A 21,396-nucleotide genomic window follows, 5' to 3' on the forward strand; every position below is an offset into this window, starting at 1 on the left:
ACAGGTAATTTAATTGTTTGGAGAGGGTTAGTACTCAACTGCCAGTCTTTAAAACATGTTATTTTCTTTAAAAGGGCTCCTCATTACCTTCTCTGTCCTATTTGTTTTATAAAATCTACACAAATATTCTTTTCTGCTTCACTCTGTTCCCTAACTTTTTATTCTTTAATGTTTCAAATTACTTTCCTGTCAAAGTAGCCAAAAGCTTTGAATTCAGAAGTGATACTACAAAAACTAATATGTTCTACTAATAATAACTGGAGTAAGTCCTGTATCTAACTGTCAGTTCCTCTGGTTGATAGCAAACACCATCTCCAAACTGCAATCTCTCTCTCTTTAATATACAAGAGAAAACTTGATATTTTTCAACACTGATGCAACACACTGGATAGAAAGAAAGAATGCAGAATGTTAGTCTGACAAAGGTCCATTACCAAAATAAAGTTAGCTACAAAAGCTTTTGAAATAAGCAATAACTACAAGTTACATGAATGTCTAGCAGATACCTGTGACCACATCTTTTCATTTAAACATGCCAAATGTGATTTGGTCCAAAAAGATGCACTGTTTAAACTTGCTAGTAATGATAAGATGTGCTTTATTAAATTTTTCTACTTCCTTCTCTCTTGTATCCATGATGTACAGTTATGTAAAATTTTCATATATGGTTAAACACTGAAAGTCAACAATAGCACATCCAAGCATAAAAATGCATGTGTTTAAACGAGAGCCAAAAATCAGTGAGTGCAGAGAAGGCAATTTACATAAGCATACAAGTGCATCTTCAAGATAGCCAAGAGAGTTATCTGAAGTGTATACTTAAATGCGCAATTATGATAAAGAGTTATGATTTATGCATAAGCACGAATGCTTTTAATTCCAATTCCTACAAATTATGAAGGGCCAGATTTTATTATGAAATTTTGTAAGTTTCTTGATTTTTTAGGTGTCTAAAACATTAACACAAAGTACAATTAAAGAAAGACTGCTACAAAAATATCAGTGATCATATAATTAAAACAGAACTTGGTAATAAAAGCGAAGCTGTAAAATGAGAGGAATGTACAAGTCATACTCTTTCCCTAGGAATGAAATCAGACTATAAAGAAAATTGCCAGACCCAGTCATGAAAATAAAATCAAAGATAAGGCCAAAAGGAACTATTACGATAATCTATTGTGACCTCCTGCATAAACACAGACCATAGGACTTCCCTATATTAATTCCTGTCTAAAATACTAGTGATGGAATATCTATTACAATCCTTGGTAAATTGTTCCAATGGTTAATTGCCCTCAATGTTTAAAAAAGTTAAACCTTATTTCTAGTCTGAATTTGTCTAGCTTCAGCTTCCAGTCACTGGATCTTGTTATACCTTTGTCTCCTGGACTGAAGAGCCCTCTATCATCAAGTTTCTGCTCCTCATGAAAGTACTTTCAGATTAATAAAGTCCCCTCTTCAGGTTTTTTCTGATAAACTAAATAGTTTAAGCTTGAGTCTATCACTACAAGGCATCCATATATCAATCAATCCTTTAATCATTCTCATGTTTCTTCTCTGAACCACTCTGATTTTTCCACATCTTTTTTTAATTGTAGATACAGTATTCCAATAGCCACTGCCAAATACAAAGGTAATATAACCTCCCTACGCCTATTCAATATTCTCATTTATACATTCAGTGATTGCATTAGAAATGATCAAATAGTTTTCACTACACATGTTTTATCAGCTTCTTCATAGTGCTGTTATGGAAGATTCGTTAGAAGGAAAGCTACAGATCCCTCACAGTACTTCTAGTCTGTAGTATCAAAGGCACAAGGGAGCTCAAGAATTAAATATAAGTGAACTCAAAAAGGAATAAAAAAGTAACTTGTCAAGATGTCACAGACTTCTGAACTTCCTGTGGACTTTTTCCTCATTCAAGGAGAAAATTCCACAAATACAAAAAGTTACCTGGAATTGCTTTCAGTTAGGTGTAATTAAGTTATTTAACATACATGCCTGGAATAATTTTTGGGAAATGGGAGATTTCTAAACTTCTCTAGAGGCCTGGAGTTTTGCCACTGACTTCAGCAAAGGGAGAAGGATCCAAGAGACACCAATCAGATCTTGACAAAGCCCAGTTTTATTCCTAAATGAAAAAAACATTCTTTTGTAACAGTTTAAATTAAGTTCTAGATTGCTTCTCTTGGAAACTATCCCAAAATCGTTTTGCAGATTTTTGAACACAGTAATGGAGTAGAGAAAATATTTTGTACAAAACTCATGAAGTTTTTTATTCTATCCAACTTAAACGTATGCACAGATGTGTGGTACACAAAGAGATAAACAGATAAATATGAATGGAAATAAAATGAAATGTGTACATAATTCAGAAGTTTCTCTGTCATGACTCAAATTGAAATTAGTAAAAATACACACCTAGACATTTATTTCCTGCTTCTGCATGCACTATTAACACCAGGGAAGGAATATAACATGCCTCTATTGTAAATTCAAGTTTCCCCTCCCAATTAGTTACAACATGTAGAAGGTAATATTGTAGATCATGGTTGTTTTCATAAAAATATCTTATAAATTACAAAAACTAACACTTGTCTGCATTATTGTGGAATCAAGAATGCTCTTCCCTTCACGATCAGTCAGTATCAAAAAAGTTCACAGCTTGATTAATGTTGATTACTTTTATACAGACTATATTACACCTGCAGAGATCATTTCTCTAGACAGTTCTGAGAGAGACATTCAAAATCCTTCTTACCCAATCTTTTTTCCCCCTCCAAAAATTCAGTGCTAGTGCTAAGTGCATTAACACTTACAAGCAGAATAAAGTCATGGCAATCAAGTGATTAAAAATAAAACATTTACCAGCTTTATTTTTCAGATCTTTTTGTCTTTAATTTTACCATAACTTCAGGTGATGAAGAAGCTTTATTTCTTTGAATCTTCTTTATAGTTTTAACCCTCTTTTTTTAAAAAATGTTCTCCATCCTTTTTTTTTGCAACAGTTGGTATTTTGAGTCTTCTGTTTTTTTGACGTACAAGATCTTGACGTCCAATATCAATCATTTGCTCCTCCCATGGCCTCATTTCATTTTCATACCGAACCTTATCATCTTCAGCAAGCTGTAGATATGTCTGAGAAATAATTTTAAAAAAATTTCAATATTTCCTTAGATAAAACTCTGGCTGTTGCTGGAAATGGAAATTCTGCCAAATCTTATGCCATTTTCCCCTTCCCAATACTCCACAAGTGTTTGAAGCATCTGTTTCTTAGAAGCAAATTCACCCACAAATGACAGCACTAATACTGTAAGTTGCTGCATACTACATTATTTCTCTCTTCAAAAGACGTAAGGAAGTTTATTTCAAATTACTCAGTAACCTCTCCCTTCACTTCCCTAAGAGCTCTCATTTCTTCTGCTTCTTGAGAGTTTCAGGCCCTCCGCCCCACACACCTTCAGTCTTCCCTCAATCTTACTGTTTTATGTTAAGGTAGAATATTCAGGCAACTGCATATTTAAAATTAAAATTTCTTTACTCCGCTGGAATGTTTTAAGCAATTTCAGCTAAACCAGATTAAGCATTAACTGTATACTCTACTAAACTCACAAGCAGTTAAAACAAGGTTGAGATTTCAATGAGAAACTTGCCTTTTCAATTTTAAATATTAGGAAAACTATTTGTATAGCATGGTGCTTTACAAACAGACAAGTCCCTGTCTTGAGCTTACAATATAGTATACTTTGTTTGCATGAAGTCTTCTTACTAGCACATTAGAAGTGGCTTAGCTATTTGCACAGACACATTAGGCCCCCAAATAAAATCTTTAACTTCCTCTAGCCCCATTGCTAAGTAAAATATTAGCTAAGAAATACTATGTTTAGTGGCAGATAAGGTTACAGCAGGACAAATTCCATCCACCCAAAATTTTAGAAGAACGGGAAAGAAAAAGTTAAGTAGAAAGACTTGTGCATTTCTCCCCATACAAATATTGATAATGTACTCCAACACTCCATAAGACTTTTGTTTCCAACAAATATCAAAAAACAATACATAACTTCAACTTCAAATTTGCACTCTAACACAGAACCTTAACAATAAGATCATATTATTTTATATCAATTATAGCAACAGATCAGCACATCTGACTGTCACAGTCCATGCATTTGGGAAATGGTCCTGCCTTACCATTTCTGAGGTTGCTTAAGGTTTTGCAATTGGAGTACAAGTTTGATGAAGCTGAGGTACATACATAAGGATTAAAGCTGGAAAGAGAAACCAAATAGATATTTCTGTATAATCAATTTCAAATTCAATTCTCTCTGTAGAGAGAATATGAAATATAAAATAGCCGAGTGCTCTAATTACACATTCAAGCAAACACTTGGGCAGAGGAAGATTTGGGACAAGGAATGCCAGGTTGAAAAGAAAAACAGTCAAGATTAAGAAAGTGTAAAAAACTAATTGGCCTATTTTAATGTGGAATACTTCAAATATTCTTATATATAGATCTGGAGCATCATACCTCAATGAACTGTTAAAGATAGTAAAAAAGCCACGAAGAAATATTTTTTCTATCAAACATATCAAAAGGATTCATTCGCCATGAGAACCAAATCCATTACTAGTTCAAAGTCCTTTACAAAATCTCATTCCATTTATGAGAGCAAGAAGTTGATTTGAAAAGTTTAACTGATTCATTTTCCCCCCCAACCATACTCAGGAATTTCAACATTCCTTCCCAACTCCACCCACCCATTCCACCACTTAATACAATTTTACGAATATTTTTAAAGAAGTGGTCACTGTTGGTTAAGACTCAATGAGACATTTCAGCTTAAAGTGTAACTGCTTTCAAGAATTTATAAAATAAATTAAAATAAAATCCTTATGGCATAACTAGAATTCACAAGACAGTCCCGGAGTCAGAATGACTAAACTGTCAATCTGTAGTTGGATGACACTTAATTGGACTGGAACCTCACCGAAAGCTAGACACATACCTGTTTTTGAGAACTGGGCAGATTTTGCCATTTTTCATTTAAATCCTTCATCTTTGCCTACAAAAGAATTGAACATATGCAAGTTTTGGTAGCAATCATTGGACAAAGCTTTACAAACTTCTTAAACCCACGTAGAAAATTTAGATCATGAGATTCTCAGAGGTATAAGCTAAAAAAGGACTAAAGTCCTCCTAATGCAAAACTGGCTGACAGTTTTGATTCCAGTCAAAACACCATTCCTCCTACTCTTAAGCACTGCTTGAGCTGGGACAGTATATGCCAGAACATAGTACCAGCACACATACTGTTTAATGAAAGCATCAACATGAAAATAACAAAAATCTCTGAAATGCTATCTGCATGCACTTTACAAATTAGACATCTTGATTTCAGTGTTTGTAAATATTTGTTTGAACTTTACATGCTTTACAAATGTCAATTGTCACAAAGTCTTCATGAAATAGATAAACAGACTAGTAATTTTGACCTTTTTACAGATAAATAGAGATGAATTGACTTGCTCATGGGCATCCAGAATGTCAGTCACAGAAAGGGGACTAGAACCAGGGATAGCAAATATGAGAAGAAAGACATTAATGAGGATTAATATGAGAAAGGTAGCTAGGAATAAGAGAAGAGACTATACAAGATGGAATGAAGGCATATGAGTGATAGTCTGACTTTTTGGGAGGTGAATACTTCCCCCACCACTAAAAATCTGCTCCAGTGCAAAATTGAAACAAAACCAACCTAATTCACAAAAAAGCTCAAGTGTAAATGAGCAAAACAGACATTTGTGGGAGGCCTGCCAAGGCGATCATCTATGTATTTCTGTTGGTGCCCATCTAGTCAGCAGTGATCTACACCTCCATGAGACACACAGTTTAGACTTACTATTCCTGATCATCTTAGTTCCAGGAAAGACAAGCTGGTTGATTATATGAATGGATCACTTCAGAAATGCCTTGAATCACTCACTGACATCTCTCCATATAATTAATTGTCATTGCAGGACTCCTCAACCAAACTGGGAAGTTAGTGGTCTTGATGTTAAGCATGGGTTAAATACAGTTTTCTATTAGTCAGATAAATTTAATTCTAAGTCATCAATTTTAATTATGGTTTAAATCTATCTTCATTATGTTTTGCATTTGTGGACCCTCCTGGTGTGATTTTATGTAGTGCTGTTTGAAAGTAATATGTTAAAATGCACTAGGGAAACTTTAGTGCACCCCAGCAGTGTGTACACAGACTAATCAACACATTAGCATGCTTTAGAAATCACATCCAGTACAATGCATTACACTACTCTGTAGACAAGTGCTGATTTGGTTAACTTAAGCAACCCTCTGTGTTGCTTATTTATAACTTAAATCAATTTGGAGCAGGCTGAAGCTAAACCAAAATAAGCCACGCTTAAATCAAAGTCACCATGTCCAAACAAAGACTTTTACTGGTTCAATCCAATCAGTTTAAATTCACACCTGAAGTTAAATTGGTGCACATTTCTTGTGCAGACAAGGTCTTCATTAAACTGATGCAACCTTGTGTTTAGACCTAAGAAAGAAGCAGGGAAAGATGGAATTCTCCAGTTACTGAATAAGAGGGATTAAGTCTTCAGTCTGAGAGCGTACAGTATTGCAAGACTTTCTGATCTAGTAGGTCCACTGAGTGGCTTAGTTTGAATAGCAAGTAATTAGCTGCAAGTGTTAAACCATGCCCTAAAAACTCGCACTTCTGCCTAGAAAAGATCCAGAAACACTGAACTGTTAGAATTGTTACCCATAACAGAAGCTTAAACAAATTTTGCAAGATAATAGTTTTAACTTTAGGTTTCTTCATTGTTAACCAATCTTGTCTTGTTTACCTGAACTGAAATTCCCTTAGCTTCTTGGAAGTGTTCAGACATAAAAATGTTAAAGCCAGTACGAGGTCTTTTAGGCTTCCCAAGCACTGTTAATTCCTAAAAAATTGTAAAAAGGCAAATGTTATTTTTCTCTTTGTGAATGAGTCAACCCACTGAATAGATTATATATATTTATAATTTGTTGCAACTCATTTTATTAAAGCTGATTATAGAATGGCCAATTAAAAGCTAATTGTATACTTACTAAATAAAAGAAACATTTTACAAAAAGATCAATTTCTTACTGCAAAATTGCGTTGCACTGTGGACAAGAGACCATTAAAGTTTACACTAACACCAAATTAGTCTTCACATGTGAACCAACTCATACTTTAACTGAGATTGAGACAACAGGCCAGATCGGAGTTCATTGGAGGAAGGGATCATGCCTAGCCACATGAACAGAAGTGTGGAGGACTGCACTAAATGTCTCAGTTCTTTTAAGGGTCATTTTTATTTGGCTATCAATAGATTTCTTGGACAAAAATGAGTGGTTCATTTACAAGGAAGGCTACTGCCACATTTATCTTAGGCAGGTTAACAATCTGCCTTGGATACTAAACACAGCATAACATTTCTGGCATTGCCTGGGAACCTCCATTTGTTGGATTGCTCCAATTGTGATTTTATGATATTTTCAAGCATTGATTAGAGGAAGATAAACAGCTCCTTCTTAAGACTGCAGAAGTTGTTTTGTAGTCTCACTTTACTACTGATCAGGATTTTCCTGCATTCATTGGACAGGCTCTCGACTCATACTGAGAGGTAACAACATTGCAAAGCTTTAGATCAGTGGTACACATACTTTTTTTTGTCTGCACCATCCTTATGCGGTCCGCATCCCCCCCAGAAGCCAGGGCTCAGAGCTCCAGGCTGGGAGCAGGGCTGTGGCCGGGACACAGAGTGGGCCCAGGAGCTAGGGGCCAAGGCCAGGGCCGAGCTGGGGGCAGAATGGGACTGGGTGGTGCTTCCTCCCCATGTGGGCCTTGCTATGCCTCCCCAACATTCTTCCAAGCCCCCTCCCCCTGAGGGGGGCGTGCCCCACAGTTTTGGGACCACTGCACTAGATCAAAACAGATTGCTTTAAAGAGCTTTTCTTGAGATGTTTCTTCCATTACCTGTAGCTTTAAGTCCAAAAGCTCCCCCTGTTCAGGGGAAGATGAAGGAGTGGAAGGAGAATATTTACATTTCTTAATCTTGGAGTTCTTATGATAAAAATGAAAGCCTGAGAATTAGTTTACTTTTTCTGGATTTGGGCCTTATGATTACCAGTGGGTTTGATTTTTCTTATTTGGCATGGGAAACACCTGAATCTGGAAGGTCCAAGTAGACAATGAGCAAGTTAACTTTACCTTATCTCTAGTCCTCTTATGCTTAGTCACAGCTGAAACAGAGAACCTGATATGCAAAAAAACCTCTTGAGGGAGGGGTCAGGAGAGATGCAGGTTACAATCTAAAAATCAGGGCATCATCCAGAGATATTCTGACTTCATCTTGACAATTGCTACCTATACACTGGGCAGATTTAAGAGTCGTCTTCTTCAGAAGGAAGTGGTATATGGCTTGAAATACTGCAATAGTGCAGATGCTTGGAAAGGGAGGCAAGGTGGCTATCTCTGTGGAGGAAAAGGAAACAGACCCAGCAAAATAGGTCCAAGGGAAACAGGACCAGTCTGTTCTGCAATAAGGATTCCTGCAATCGCTCCTCTTGTAGGGGATGAGGTAAGAAAAGCACTGCAGGGGAATAACAATATAGTTTCCCAAGGCTTACTATAACAGATTGGGGTCAAGCCAGGGTGCTGGCCTCAGAGGGAGGCCGCTTCGCTACCCAGCCCTTCAAGGGTCTAGGAGCTCAGGCCCTTTGGTAGGGCGGGGCAACAAATGGTCCAGAGCTTAAGCCCTCAGTCACGGCAGGTCAGGCAAAGCAAGCCGTCAGTAGCCCTGGCCCTCGGTCAGGGCAGAGCAGGCAAAGCAAGCCGTCTATGGCTCTAGGAGGCTTTGCAGGGCAGGGTGAGGTTACCACACCTGAGGTCAGGTGGCAAGGGGGGAGGGGGACGCAGGCCCACCCAACTCCACTGCGTCCCAGCCCAGGGCCCTATCAGTGGCAGAGTGTTCTGTCAGTGGGTCAGCGGGGCTCCAGCTGAAACTCGCTGACAACTGTCTGGGTTTGAACACAGCCGGCTTGAGGTCGGCTATCCCTGGGCTACTTCCTCCACCCCGGTGCCCAGGTACCTGTAGCCACAGTCATGGTCCACCTTCTGGGGGTAAATTACGAGGGGCAGTCCTGGCAGGCCCTCAGCGTTGCTAGCATCTGGCAGATCCTCCAAGTCATTGGTGATCGGCAGCCGCGGCAAGTCACAGGCAGCTCTTCCCAGTCGCTGGTGGCAGGTAGTTCTGGCTGGCCCCCTAGGCTCCAGCCAGTAGGTAGCTCAGGTGGCCCTTTAACGGGCCCAGGGTCAGGTTCAAGTCCCAGCCTGGGGGAAAGACCTCCTTCTCCTCCAGCAGCTTCCCCCTGACTGAGCTGCAAGGCCTGACTGTTATACTTCCTCTTCCTGTCCCGCCCCTGCACTTCTGGCTTGCGAGTGGTACCATACCCAGGCCTGCCCACCAGGTGACATGCGTCAGCCTCTCCGTGTCTGCCTCTGCAGGAGGTCACACCACTTTGTTACACTTACATATAACCAACTGAAAGGGAGTGTAGAGAAGGCACTTCATATCAAGAACACAAAGGACACGTGATGTGACAAGACATATGCCCATGTCTAGTATACGTGTTGGTGGCTACAATAGTTTCAGCTGTGGCAGGGGAGTGGATGACATTCTTGAGCTGCCAAACTGGGGATTGGTGGATTGGATCCTCATGGAAAGCTATTTCCAGGACACCTCCTCCACTTGGACACCTCTGTGTTGCTGGTCCAAAGTTCCTCTTTTACCAGATCAAGTTCCCCAGACAACTACAGGGGTGGGGCAGAGAAAAAAAGGTATAGAAAGCTATTCATAGATGTGGACAGAAGTGTTAGTTCTGCTCATGTGTGGCTGTTAAACATAGGGAAACCACTAGAGCAGACTGTGGGAGGGAAGCTAAGAATTCATTATAGCTGCTGCACCCTCCTGACAGGCCTCCTCCAGGAGGCCATCAATAGGGGAAATAACAGGGGTGGTCACTGTTTTACTTGCTCTTTTTGATGGAATTATCTGCAATCTTCACAATGGGCAGAGGCGACATTCCAGGCTGCAGCAAATCATGGTTAATAACTGGCTTTGGAGCATATGCAACCAAATATTGCAGGACTGTGCTGGTTCTCATGCACTAGAAGATGAAATTGGCTGGTCTATTTTCATGGTCTCAATTAAATGAAATGGAATAAAATATAGCATAGTGAGAAGCAAATTAAATAAAGTCATCAATTAATGAACCCAAGTATTACTGGGAACATCAGTAATGATTTAAGTATGATTTTTAACCTGACAGCATTCCTTTAAAACATTACTTCTAGCCTTGCATTATAATCATGCTCCACATCTAATAACCATTTCAAACAACCAGATTAATACATTTAAGTTAGCTTGAAAGGGAAAATGAAATCACATTTCGAGTACTTACTCTCTTTTTCCTGGTTCCTTTTCTTTTTGTCAGTTTTCGCCTCTTTTCTTCTTTTAAAGCTATTCTCTGGGTTGGACTTAACTGCGCCTTGTATATGGCCAGCTCTTCTTTGTATGCTTGCCTATCTACTTTTGCAGCTGCTTCGTATGTCTATAAGCACAAAAATGACAAAAGCACCCAAACATAAGTTACCAAAGTAAGCAAACATAACTGACGATTTCAGCTGAACTTGTTACCTTTAAAACACTTAAAAGATCAAACAGCATTCCAAACCACACAGGTTATAGCAGGATACAGATGTTGGCCTGCTGAGCAGTGTATAGAATCATCAAGCTTCACAGAGTCCCTAGAAGTAATCAATGCATACAGAAATGTCCAGCATCTCTAGTAAAGAAGAGTTCTTGTAACATGAACTCCTCACCTGCCATGTGTAACCCCATATCTTTGTCCTGACTCTCCTCTTCCAAGGGGGAAAACAATCCATGGAAGTGAGTCTTCAGGAGAAAGTAACCTCATGATCTACACAACAGTAATTTGATTTAACGACTCTTTAGACCCTCTGCCATGCATGTATCATATTATGTATTCACAGCAATTGTATCAATGGTGCACAGCATTTACACCATCATTTGGATTGAAAAGCTAACCAATATGTTAACTACAACTAATGGAATTTGACATAGTGAAGTGCTAATGCAGCAACTATACCAGTGATGGGCCCCTAATGCCTCTGAATGCTCCTGTCTGACCTTCAGAGACAGCTGTAACAACTCAGAGCACACTAATATGCACACCACGGTAATGAAAAATAAAAAAAAGATTTTACTGAAGTTGCATATGAGAATTTCAGTACTGTGTACAGCAATACAATCTTCCCTCTAACAATCTTCCCTCCTGGAGAGTGAGAAATTTTAACAAGTAGGATCCCCAGCATACTTTTTCTCAACCATTTTCAAACCTGGGGCAGTAGTGTGAGCGATTTGTCACACTTCTAATCTATTTTAAGCCAGTTCTTGTTCTGACATACAGCTTCTGATGGCACAAATAATGAATTAGATGTTTGGCAAGTTATGTAACCACTATTACAACAGCAGCAGCATCTGGAGAAGTCAAGTGCATCTATTCACCAATCCCATCAAGATGATAAAAAGGGCAGTTCATAACAAGATAGCACACTGTGTTTTTGAGGTCATCAGGGGCAGGAGGGGAGGTCAAGAACCCCAACAGTAAATACATAGGTTAAACTGCCTGTGACCACAACATATCCTATTGTAACAAAGGACGATCTTTTGGTCCATATGGTTGTTCTGAGGGCAATGCAAGAGCTGATCTGGAGAGACTAGGAAACACAGACCTGAGTTTTTTATCTGATAAGAAATGCACTAATCCAAAATATAGTCCTACACCACCTGTTGCTAATGTTCCTTAGAAAGACAATACATGAGACATAATCTAAGAGGCGAAATTATTTCAGAAAAGGGGCATCTTGACTTCAGCTGGCTTTCTTATGTATCTGAGACGAAATTGTAAAGTAAGCTGTCTTGATAGTCAATGTGGGCAGGGCCCTGCCTTCACGCCTGTTGGAAGAGCAATATCAGCCAGGACTGGAAAGTTGGAGACTGGAGTTGTGAGAGTCACACCAGTGATTATTTGAAGGGCAGAGCTGATTGTTACCAATGTAACACACTGTGACTAGTGCTCCAAGCTGCCGTACAGTATTTGGCAGGTGCAATAATTAGTACCTTATGAGCACTAGCGCTCTATGAGCTGCCAGCAAGCCTATGGAAGAGTGCAAACTTCAACTGGATTTTAGTGTGTCTTCTCAATGTTGTCAAAAGGATAGAGAACAGTCAAGCTTTATCCCCAAATAAGTAGGGTATGGTTCAAAAATTATTAGCTGATTGTGCAGAAGGACCTGCAGCTGTCGATGAGCTAGCCAATAGGCAAGATGGAAATGAGATTGACACTCTTTATTGTATTTAGTTTAAGTCCTCATTTTGAGGAAGACCTGACCCAGTGTTAAGATCAGATGACAGGCAGGACTCCAGTTCCTCAAAGCTCCTTCCAGCTATTGCCACACAGATATCAGCATATATGAATTTGTTTCCTGAGGTGAATGCCCAGCAGGGTGGATAAAAATCAATGACTTAAAATAAATAAATAAATAAATAAATCCTTCCCCCCCAATTTAAATCGGATTTTTTTTTTAAATTATCAATAAAATACTCCAATAAAATACTAACTCTCTCGTTTAAAAAAATAACAGTTACAATTAAATTTCATCACAAACATGCTAAACCTACACTTACAGTCTCATAAAAATGAATTAATGGCTCTAGTCTGTCCAGCCTCACTACCAGCTCTTGCTTCTTGAACGTTCTGGGCTTTGTTTCTGTTTCTCAGCAGACTAAAGTCACATGTGCAAAGAAAGACACAGGCTGGACAGGATTGTTGTTGTTCTGTGCTTATGTGGTGCTGGAGCTGGGCCAAGCAAGGCAGAGGAGTTAGCTAAGACACTGCCTTAAAGGCAGAGAGAATATTTTCATCATTTGGTGTTATTCACTCAATGCTGCAAATGTGGCAAAGATGAGAAGATACTTTGAAAGAGAAATGGAAGGATGCTCCATAACAACATATGGCTGCAGTGCCCATTTAATACATGTTTTAGCCAAAGACTTAAGTACGTCTTCTCCAGGAATAAAAGAAAATGTTGTTGAAGTCGCAAAATACTTCCGTAACAACCATTTTGCTTCAGCTTCACTGAAGAGAGCAGGAGGATCCAAACTAATTCTCCCTCAAGATGGTTGATGAAATTCTGTGGTTGATTGTTTTGAACAATTTATTAAGAACTGGCCTATTCTCATAAAACTGGCGTGGAACCATTTAAATAGTACATGTTTACTGATGATGTTTTGAACAAAGTCACTCCCCTGAATTGGCGAAAATCATTAGCCAGGCACCTTGAAACAGAGTTCCTTCAGTTGCTAAGCCAACTTTTCACAGCAGTAGCTTCCTTTGCCAGCACAGAGAGAATATTTTCATCATTTGGTATTATTCACTCAAAGCTAAAATCGACAGGGAGTTGAAAAAGCAGGAAAACTCATATTTCTGTTTCATTCTATGAATAAAAATGACAGTGGGAGTGGGGAAGATGAGACCTAGTTGTAGAAGTTTTAAGGACAGCATACGTTTAGTGTTGTGATGACTTGTCTGTTAGAGTTAATAAAATTTGAAAATTAAAAAAAAAAAAAGATTTAAGGACAGCTGTCAGCTGGCAACTCAGGAGACTGCTGTAATTGCAAATGTGAAACATTTATGTAACATTTAAGATTTAGTTTAATAAAATGTAAGTGCTATTGTGTTTGTGTGTGTGATTTAGTTCTTACCATTCCTAATGTACTGCTGCTGCATCTGCAGCTTGGCACAGGTAGTGAGCATTATGTACTATTTCCTAAATTAATAAAAATCAAGTTATCTAAAAAGTTACACAAAGTATACTGTCCTAGATGTTGTAAAATGCTGTACTGAGTTGTAAATTAACATGTTTTAGTGATCAGATTTGCACCATTGTTTAAGAAATATGTAAAGAAATGTCAGTGGGAAACCTGATGTAAATCAATGATTTTCTTGGTGATTTAAATTGCCTTGATTTAAATCAAACCACCTTGGTGGCCAGTCAGGTGTGTGTGTGTGTATTTATTTTAAAGAGCATCACTGCAAATACAGATTTCTGGGGATATCCATTGTTTATAAAATGTGGGCCAGCTGATGAAAGACAAAGCTAACCTATGGAACAAGTGTTTCAAACTCAGAGATCTCAATTGCAGCTTTTTAGACTCTTAAAATGATTTTAACAGAAAAAATATCAGCCATTCAAGACAGTTTCTTTATAACTTAGGGAAAGGTAAGATCCTCCCCTGAACTGCTATCCTGGTATTCCTCTGTAGTAGAGAATTATTTGGCACCAAGAAAGTATTCCAATTTATCTAAGGGTAAATAGCAGCCCTAGTGCAAGACAGAAAGCATAGAGAGTGTTGAGTGTGCTGAAATTAGAGGTATGACACATTAACCTCTGCACAAACGCTCTCCAACCATGACAAGAGTTCCTATACCTGCCGATACCTGCCGATGGAAGCACAAGAAAAAAGTGAAAATCTAAACATGCATTGATACGGACCTGCATAGAACCCGTGTTTCAACAGAGGTGTATTAAGAGGTTACTGGTCCTCCCCTGGAACCTTCCATCTTTGCCTCTCAAAGATGCTCTGCCTTACTCAATGAGCAGAAGTTCATTACAAACGTTGAGTGCAGATGCCTCAGGAGCACTGAAGCGCACTCAGTGAAGCCACTGGTTTTGCTTGTGATGGCACAGAATTCTTTGGTGGTGTAGCTGCCCTGCTGGACTTACTGGGGTTTAAGGAAGTTCACAATGTGCTCAGAGCAGGACAGAACTGAAGAAATTAAACACCACACTACAAAACAGGAGTATTTGGTGCCGGACTAACAAGGCAGACTTAAGGATGCCTAAAAAATACTGTAACACCAAAACAATAAACTCAAGCACTCGTGCTTTTAGAACACAGCTGGCACCACAACAAAGAGGTAAAGGCCAAGATGACAAGCACTGGAGTGCTGGAGTAGTGGAGTGACAAAAACTAGTGGCACTCAAGCACCAAAGCATAAGTGCCGAGAGTCACCAAAGTACCCAAAACAAAGGCCTCAAAGATATAGATAACAGCAGATTTGACAGGAAAGCAGATGTAGAAATATGAAGATAAATACCTAATATGATACTGGGAACCAGGGAAGAATTGGAGCAATGGACAATCAGGTGCAGCCTCCAACAGTCAGTTCCTTTGAGAACTGCAGTCAAGTAGGAACCGGCTAGGAATGTTCCAAGGGCAACATTTATATTCTACAGTGGGTAGCAATTACGCCAGGGGACCTGGTTTATACTCTACCTCTCTACTTCTGCCCTCAAGGACAAAAGGAGAGCTAAGGAAGGAGTTCCATCAGTCTTGCACTAAGAAGTTAAGACCCAGGAGTGAAAATCTCACACAGATAGTACCTTTAGAGAAATTACTGTCAACAGATTAGAGCCTAAACTCCAGGATCATAATTTCATCAGGAGGAAAGACTGTACTATGTGATCTCACATCAAATGTGAGCCATAACAGCACAAAGAGAGGATACCAAGAGAAACAGGAAGAATATAGGTTAGTATAATCACGTGGGATCCCTCTGAATAACTATTCTCTATAATACATCAAGTTTATGTGCTATGCCTGAGCAACAAGATTTATGCAATTTATTTTATTTATTACAAAGCATGTAGCTTTATACTATAATTAAAACAAAATATCAAAATTAGAATCCATGTAACAGTTCCCCCCACTACAATAATCACAAATCTAAACATCTTAAATACTTCAGCTTGGTTCTTCCACGAACACCCAAGTGAAAAAAAAGAAATTAACAGCAGGCCCCAAAAGTTAAAGCCAGGCTTCTTGTGAAGGAACAAAGAGTTCCAGATTTGAAGTCCCCTTCTTAGAAAATGCCCTACCAGAACCCCATTCCCACATCCACACCTCTGGATATCACATGACAGACATACATTTCAAATTAATCAGATTCCAAACCATTTAGGATTTTATAGTTTAAACCAACACCTTTGACTCCACCCAGAAGCTAAATGCCAGTTAGTACATATCACAAAACAACAGTGTTATGCATTCCTAGTATGAAATACTGATTAAGATGTGCTAGCACATTCAATGCTTAACTTAAGTTATGGATGGTAGGAAGATGTAGACATATAAAGAGAATAATCTAGTCTAAATGTGTTATAGAATGAATAACTGTAGCAAATTATTCATCTGAGAAACACTGTTGCACTTGTCTCATCAGGCCAATAGAGAAGAGTGCTTCAGACTACAGTTGCTACCTGAGCATCTTTGAGCGAACCAGGAATTATAAAAATCCCTAAATTGTAAATCTATGCCACAGACAGCACCATGTTCCCTCAGGGTTGTCATTATAGCCTTTGCCAGCTCTTCCAATTGCTTAAAAACCTACATGTATTACTTCAGTACCCTCTGGATTGAACCTCAGCCAGCGAGCTCTCCTCCACACTTGATCTCATGCAGATACCAGGTAATTTGTTCCAATAGTATCGGAAATAAATGTTAATAAAAAACTCTGGCTTTTTCCCTCACGCTAAAGAACACCATGGCACTTTTCTTCTTCCTAACCACCACAATGGCCACATATATTAATTGATCCAGAGAATCCTGTAGAATCCCATAAACGATCCTTTAGGAAAGATAAGCAATTGTTCAAAGTATTATCTTTTGGGAATTCAATTTCTCACCATGAAAGAAGTGATACCACTTGCTAAGGACTGCAAATAAGTCAACACCACTTTATGATTAAGTGTTTAAGGCAACAGTCCTAAAAGAATCAGTACACACTATCTTTGTTCATTGTTAGTAAGAGAGACCAATTTCAGCAATACAGTTTGTCCGAATAATCAGCATGGAAGTGGAACCAGGGTGATCCAGAAAATCTGAGGACCCCAGATGCTATCAATTGCCATGATACCACCTTTACAACAAATGTTCCTTAAATAAGCCACACTAAACCCAGTCAACATAACGATAAGGTTCAATATGCAACTGAAAGAGCACAGACCAAAAAAATCAAGCTTACTTGTTTCTCTGACACTGGGAGCTCCTTCCAAGCATATGCAATTTTTTTTGTTATCTCCACAATGCTCAGATCTGTGAAACAGAAGAAAATTTAACTAATTAGTTTACAAGGAAAAGAGTAATTAAAATAGGTTCAATTTTCTGTTTAAAATGTTTTTCCAGTTTTCCCCAGGAAAGAACTTGCTATTTTCTGCCACACAGATGTATTTTCCCCCCCCATAAAACCTGTCCTAATGTGCCAGTAAAAGAAACTGTAACCAACAGACGAATAAAATAGCTTTTTTTTAAAGCTTTCTGTTAAGAACCAAATGTCTGTTTCTGAAATGGTTTGACATTTGTTTATAGGTGAGCTACACAGAATTTTTTAGAAGTTGGGCTATGTTTCTTTTTCCTTCTTTACAACGTAAAAAATCCCCCAAAGTTTCTGCTTGTTTTTATTTTGTTTTTTTTTTTTACTTGGAAATAGCAGGAAAGTCAAGCCTCAACATCCCTCATTTTGCCAGAAGATCTGCTGGAACAGAGCAGTTTTGGTGAGCTTTACACCTTAACTGAATGAGCAGGGGTGTTAAATCTTCAAAGGACAGGTACTTTATCTAAAATGTTAATCACCAATCCCTAATTTCCCCCAAACAACATTTTAGACAGTCTGCCTAAAACACCCTTCCCTTCTCAACTGGTTAGTTTTCACTCCTTTCTCCTGTAATGTCATCATTTCACAGATTCTTATATCAGAAAGCTTTTCAGGTCAAACAAGACTTGAACTTGTAATGTAAAATAGAAGCAGTTAAGGTTTTTGTTGACAAAAATATTTCAAGGCTTTCTTTACACATCCTACTGAGGGAAAGGACAGAGACTCAATTCCCTCCCACACACACACACACTTTTTCACCTTTCTCCACTATTCACATGACAGAACCTAAGCATTCAGTAAGTAACATAATCTCAAAAGTATAGGAAGATGACAAGGCAGATTTAAGAATACATGGGTCAATCTCTCCTTTCACACTCCACTCAACAATGCCATATTTTGACTATTAGCTTTTAGGAGAAAAGAAAGGTAACTATCATAATACTTAATAATACTTACTACAAAAATCATTTTGGGCCCATGGGATGGAATATATTAATTTGCAGAATAAGTCATAGGAAGAGATCATCCACTGGGATCCAGGTAGGTAACTGGACAAGATCTTTAAACATATTTTAATAGAACTTTCTGATTATTACCTCTCTACAACCAAATGACTTAAGAATTCTCAACTTTTTATAATTTAAAGTGTTATCTCAAAACTTGTCCAAGATAACCATAAACCATAATTTAGTTTCAATTACTTTAAAGGAATCATACACGTTAGTCCTCAATTACACCAAGTTTCCTCATTCCCAAATGAATTTTTCCATATCAGTTCAACATTCAATTTTTGCAGCTTTCTTTGGCTATGAATAGGAATGAAAGCATTCTGTGGTGTTCATTAATATAAGGATAGTTTAGGACAACTAAAAATGTTCAGGGGAAAGACGCCTGCTCTTAAAAATATTTGCCCTTTCCTAATCTAGGTTATGGACAGACCCACCATCTGCAAAGCCCAGAAAAATCACTAGATAAAGAAAGCATCAAGATAAAAAGTTTGTACTGGGCATGGATACATGAACAAAAATTAGCTTTTTAATGGGCATGAAAAGAAATATTCTAATGCAGCGGAAGAATGCTAATCATTACAATGCAAATCTTCAACAGCATTCTTTTCTAAAGATTTCTCATGTTAATACCTTGCCCATAACACAAATATTTATTCTACTCCAAACGAATTAAAATTCAAAGTTACATTTTTAGAGCTAACATAAAGCAAGTATGAGCAGTATATGTACCTAACATTCAATCCTGATATTTAATTTTACTGGATTTTATCACTTTAATATGTTCTTTTGAAGTCAAACTACTAAAGTTAATTATTCATATATTTAGTTTCAGATTCAAATATTTGTCTAGCTCTTTATCCAAAGAAAACTGGAAAAAGTGCATATACAGCTGAAATAAAACTGGGTTCTATAAACAGAACTGCCTATACATCTTAATTCATATACTAAATTGAAAGGATATATTTACATTTCTAATACATTTATTAAACAAAAGTAACGTTTAGTCTAATATCAAATTTCTTTAGAGAGTTCCTTACCTGGATTTTGTTTTCTAAAAATGTGATGCTGATCTTTTACAAAACGAAAGTAGGCTGTCAGGGGTGGCTTTGGATAATTATCATAACTGCTCTGTTTTGAAAACCACTTCTCCATTGAGTATGCAGTACTGCATCTTTAACACAAGCAAAGTTACCAGTGTAAGCCCAATTGTAAATCAGACTTCGAAATAAATAACGTGACCATTAGTTTACAATCCAAATGTAAATGCAGTATTACCATACCCTAGAATAAGCCCACAACTCACAATGACGGCCCATCACATCCCCAGCCAAATGCATAGGACAGGATCTCCTACAGAAACAACTCCGCGCCTTTGCAACCAGGCTTGGATCAGCCACTTCCAACCCGCGGAAAGGCTACATCACCCCCACCCAAGGACACGCTCCCTCCTGCGTGGGGGGCGGGGGCACAGAAAAGAACGAAGGAAAGCGGTACAGAGGCGGGGAGGGGGAACGATGCGCGGAGGTACCCGAAGGGAGCTGCGAAGGAAGAAGAAACGATGAGCGAAGGGCGCCCGGGGCCGCGAGGTGCTGCCAATGGGTGGGCGGGGGGAGCAAGGAGGACGAGCTGAGGAGGCCAGGGGGCCCGGAGCGGGGACGCGGACAGGGGCCCTGGAAGGAACAAGGACCCCAGGAGACGGGCTCACTCCGAATGTTCGTCGCCGGCCCCGGGCGGCGCCTTCACCTGAGAATGTGCCGGGCGCTGGAAAAGGCGGCCAAGGCCCGGCCCAGCAACGCGACCGCCATGGTGCCAACCGACACACACACCGCACGAGCGAACGCTCAGCCTGAGTCTCGCGCGCGCGCCGTTCTGCAGTCTGTACCGCGCGCGATGCAGTGTGGGAAAAAGCAGGCCCCGCCTCTCTCTCTCTCTCTGATAGATTACCCCGGACAGAGTAGGCTCCACCACGCATGCTCCAAATCGTCCGCCTACGGAAGGGGACTTGGGGAAAGGTGGAAGAGGGAGGAGGACGGACGGCGCGTGCAAATGGGGAGGGCAAGCTGAGCTGGGAGGAGTGCGGCGCGCGCGTCGGTCCGGCGGCCTCTTTCTGGATTAGCCGGGAGCGACCGAGCGGGGGCGGGGCTGGCAGTCGGACGCAGGAGAATTCTGGACCAGGAGAGGGGGCGGGGACCAGCTGCTCGGCCGCGGCGCTCCCCACCGCAAGTATCTGCCGGCCGGGTCCCCGACTCCCTCTCGGGATCGGTCTAGCCCAGCTGGCCCCGCTGGGTGTTCTCTGTACAGTGCCCTACGACGGGTCTCAGGACGACCCCTGCCCCAACAATTTTCGAGCTAGAGGAGTGACAGACAGACAAAGCCGTGATTTATGGAGCCTTTTCCTACAGCGCGTGCAGCCTTCCATGAGCCTTCAATCACACGCCGCCTGCCATGTCTCGGTCTCGTTTAGTTCAGATTGGAGTTGCAGGAATAGCTCACGGCCCCGCCCCATCAGACCAGTTTTTAAACCGACAATCCTCACTGAAATCCTTCATCTTTGCCTACAGAAGAATTGAACATATGCAAGTTTTGGTAGCAATCATTGGACAAAGCTTTGCAAACTTCTTAAACTCATGTAGAAAATTTGGATCATGAGATTCTCAAGGATATAAGCTAAAAAGGACTAAAGTCCTCCTAAAGCAAAACTGGCTGACAGCCTTGATTCCAGTCAAAACACCATTCTTCCTACTCTTAAGCACTGCTTGAGCTGGGACAGTACACTGCCACACTGGTATTTTGGTTTTTCTTTCTTTAGAGGCCTTTTTTTTTAGTCAATGCCATAGTCACCGGGGTGTTTCGGCTTGTTTGCAGTTGTGTGGCATCACTGGCTGGGTGCTCTGACTTGAAACTTACTAGGCAGCTTGTTGCCCAGAATCTAGTTCTCTTCAGGCCAGTCTCAAAGGCCAGGGACTTTTGTCTATTGGTCCAGAAATACCAGTACCATTTTTTCTACTCTGGTGTTCAAAATGGAAAGAA

General features: G+C 39.7%; 1 protein-coding gene across 1 annotated transcript; it reads right to left on the reverse strand.

Annotated features, from left to right (window-relative positions):
• Positions 1 to 2,253: 2,253 nt before the first annotated feature.
• TFAM (transcription factor A, mitochondrial) lies at positions 2,254 to 20,264 on the reverse strand. Its single transcript, XM_067552754.1, has 7 exons — positions 20,110 to 20,264; positions 19,404 to 19,537; positions 17,228 to 17,298; positions 10,520 to 10,669; positions 6,877 to 6,972; positions 5,010 to 5,066; positions 2,254 to 3,141 (listed from the first exon to the last, which is right to left on the reverse strand). Exons 1-7 carry the CDS (start codon positions 20,169 to 20,171, stop codon positions 2,962 to 2,964), a joined length of 750 nt encoding a protein of 249 aa, XP_067408855.1. The 5' UTR covers positions 20,172 to 20,264; the 3' UTR covers positions 2,254 to 2,961.
• Positions 20,265 to 21,396: the final 1,132 nt, after the last annotated feature.

Source organism: Emydura macquarii, unplaced genomic scaffold, assembly GCF_026122565.2.
Source record: "Emydura macquarii macquarii isolate MOO-44397 ecotype Brisbane River unplaced genomic scaffold, CSIRO-AGI_Emac_v2 contig_1390, whole genome shotgun sequence".
Taxonomy (NCBI): Eukaryota; Metazoa; Chordata; order Testudines; family Chelidae; genus Emydura; species Emydura macquarii.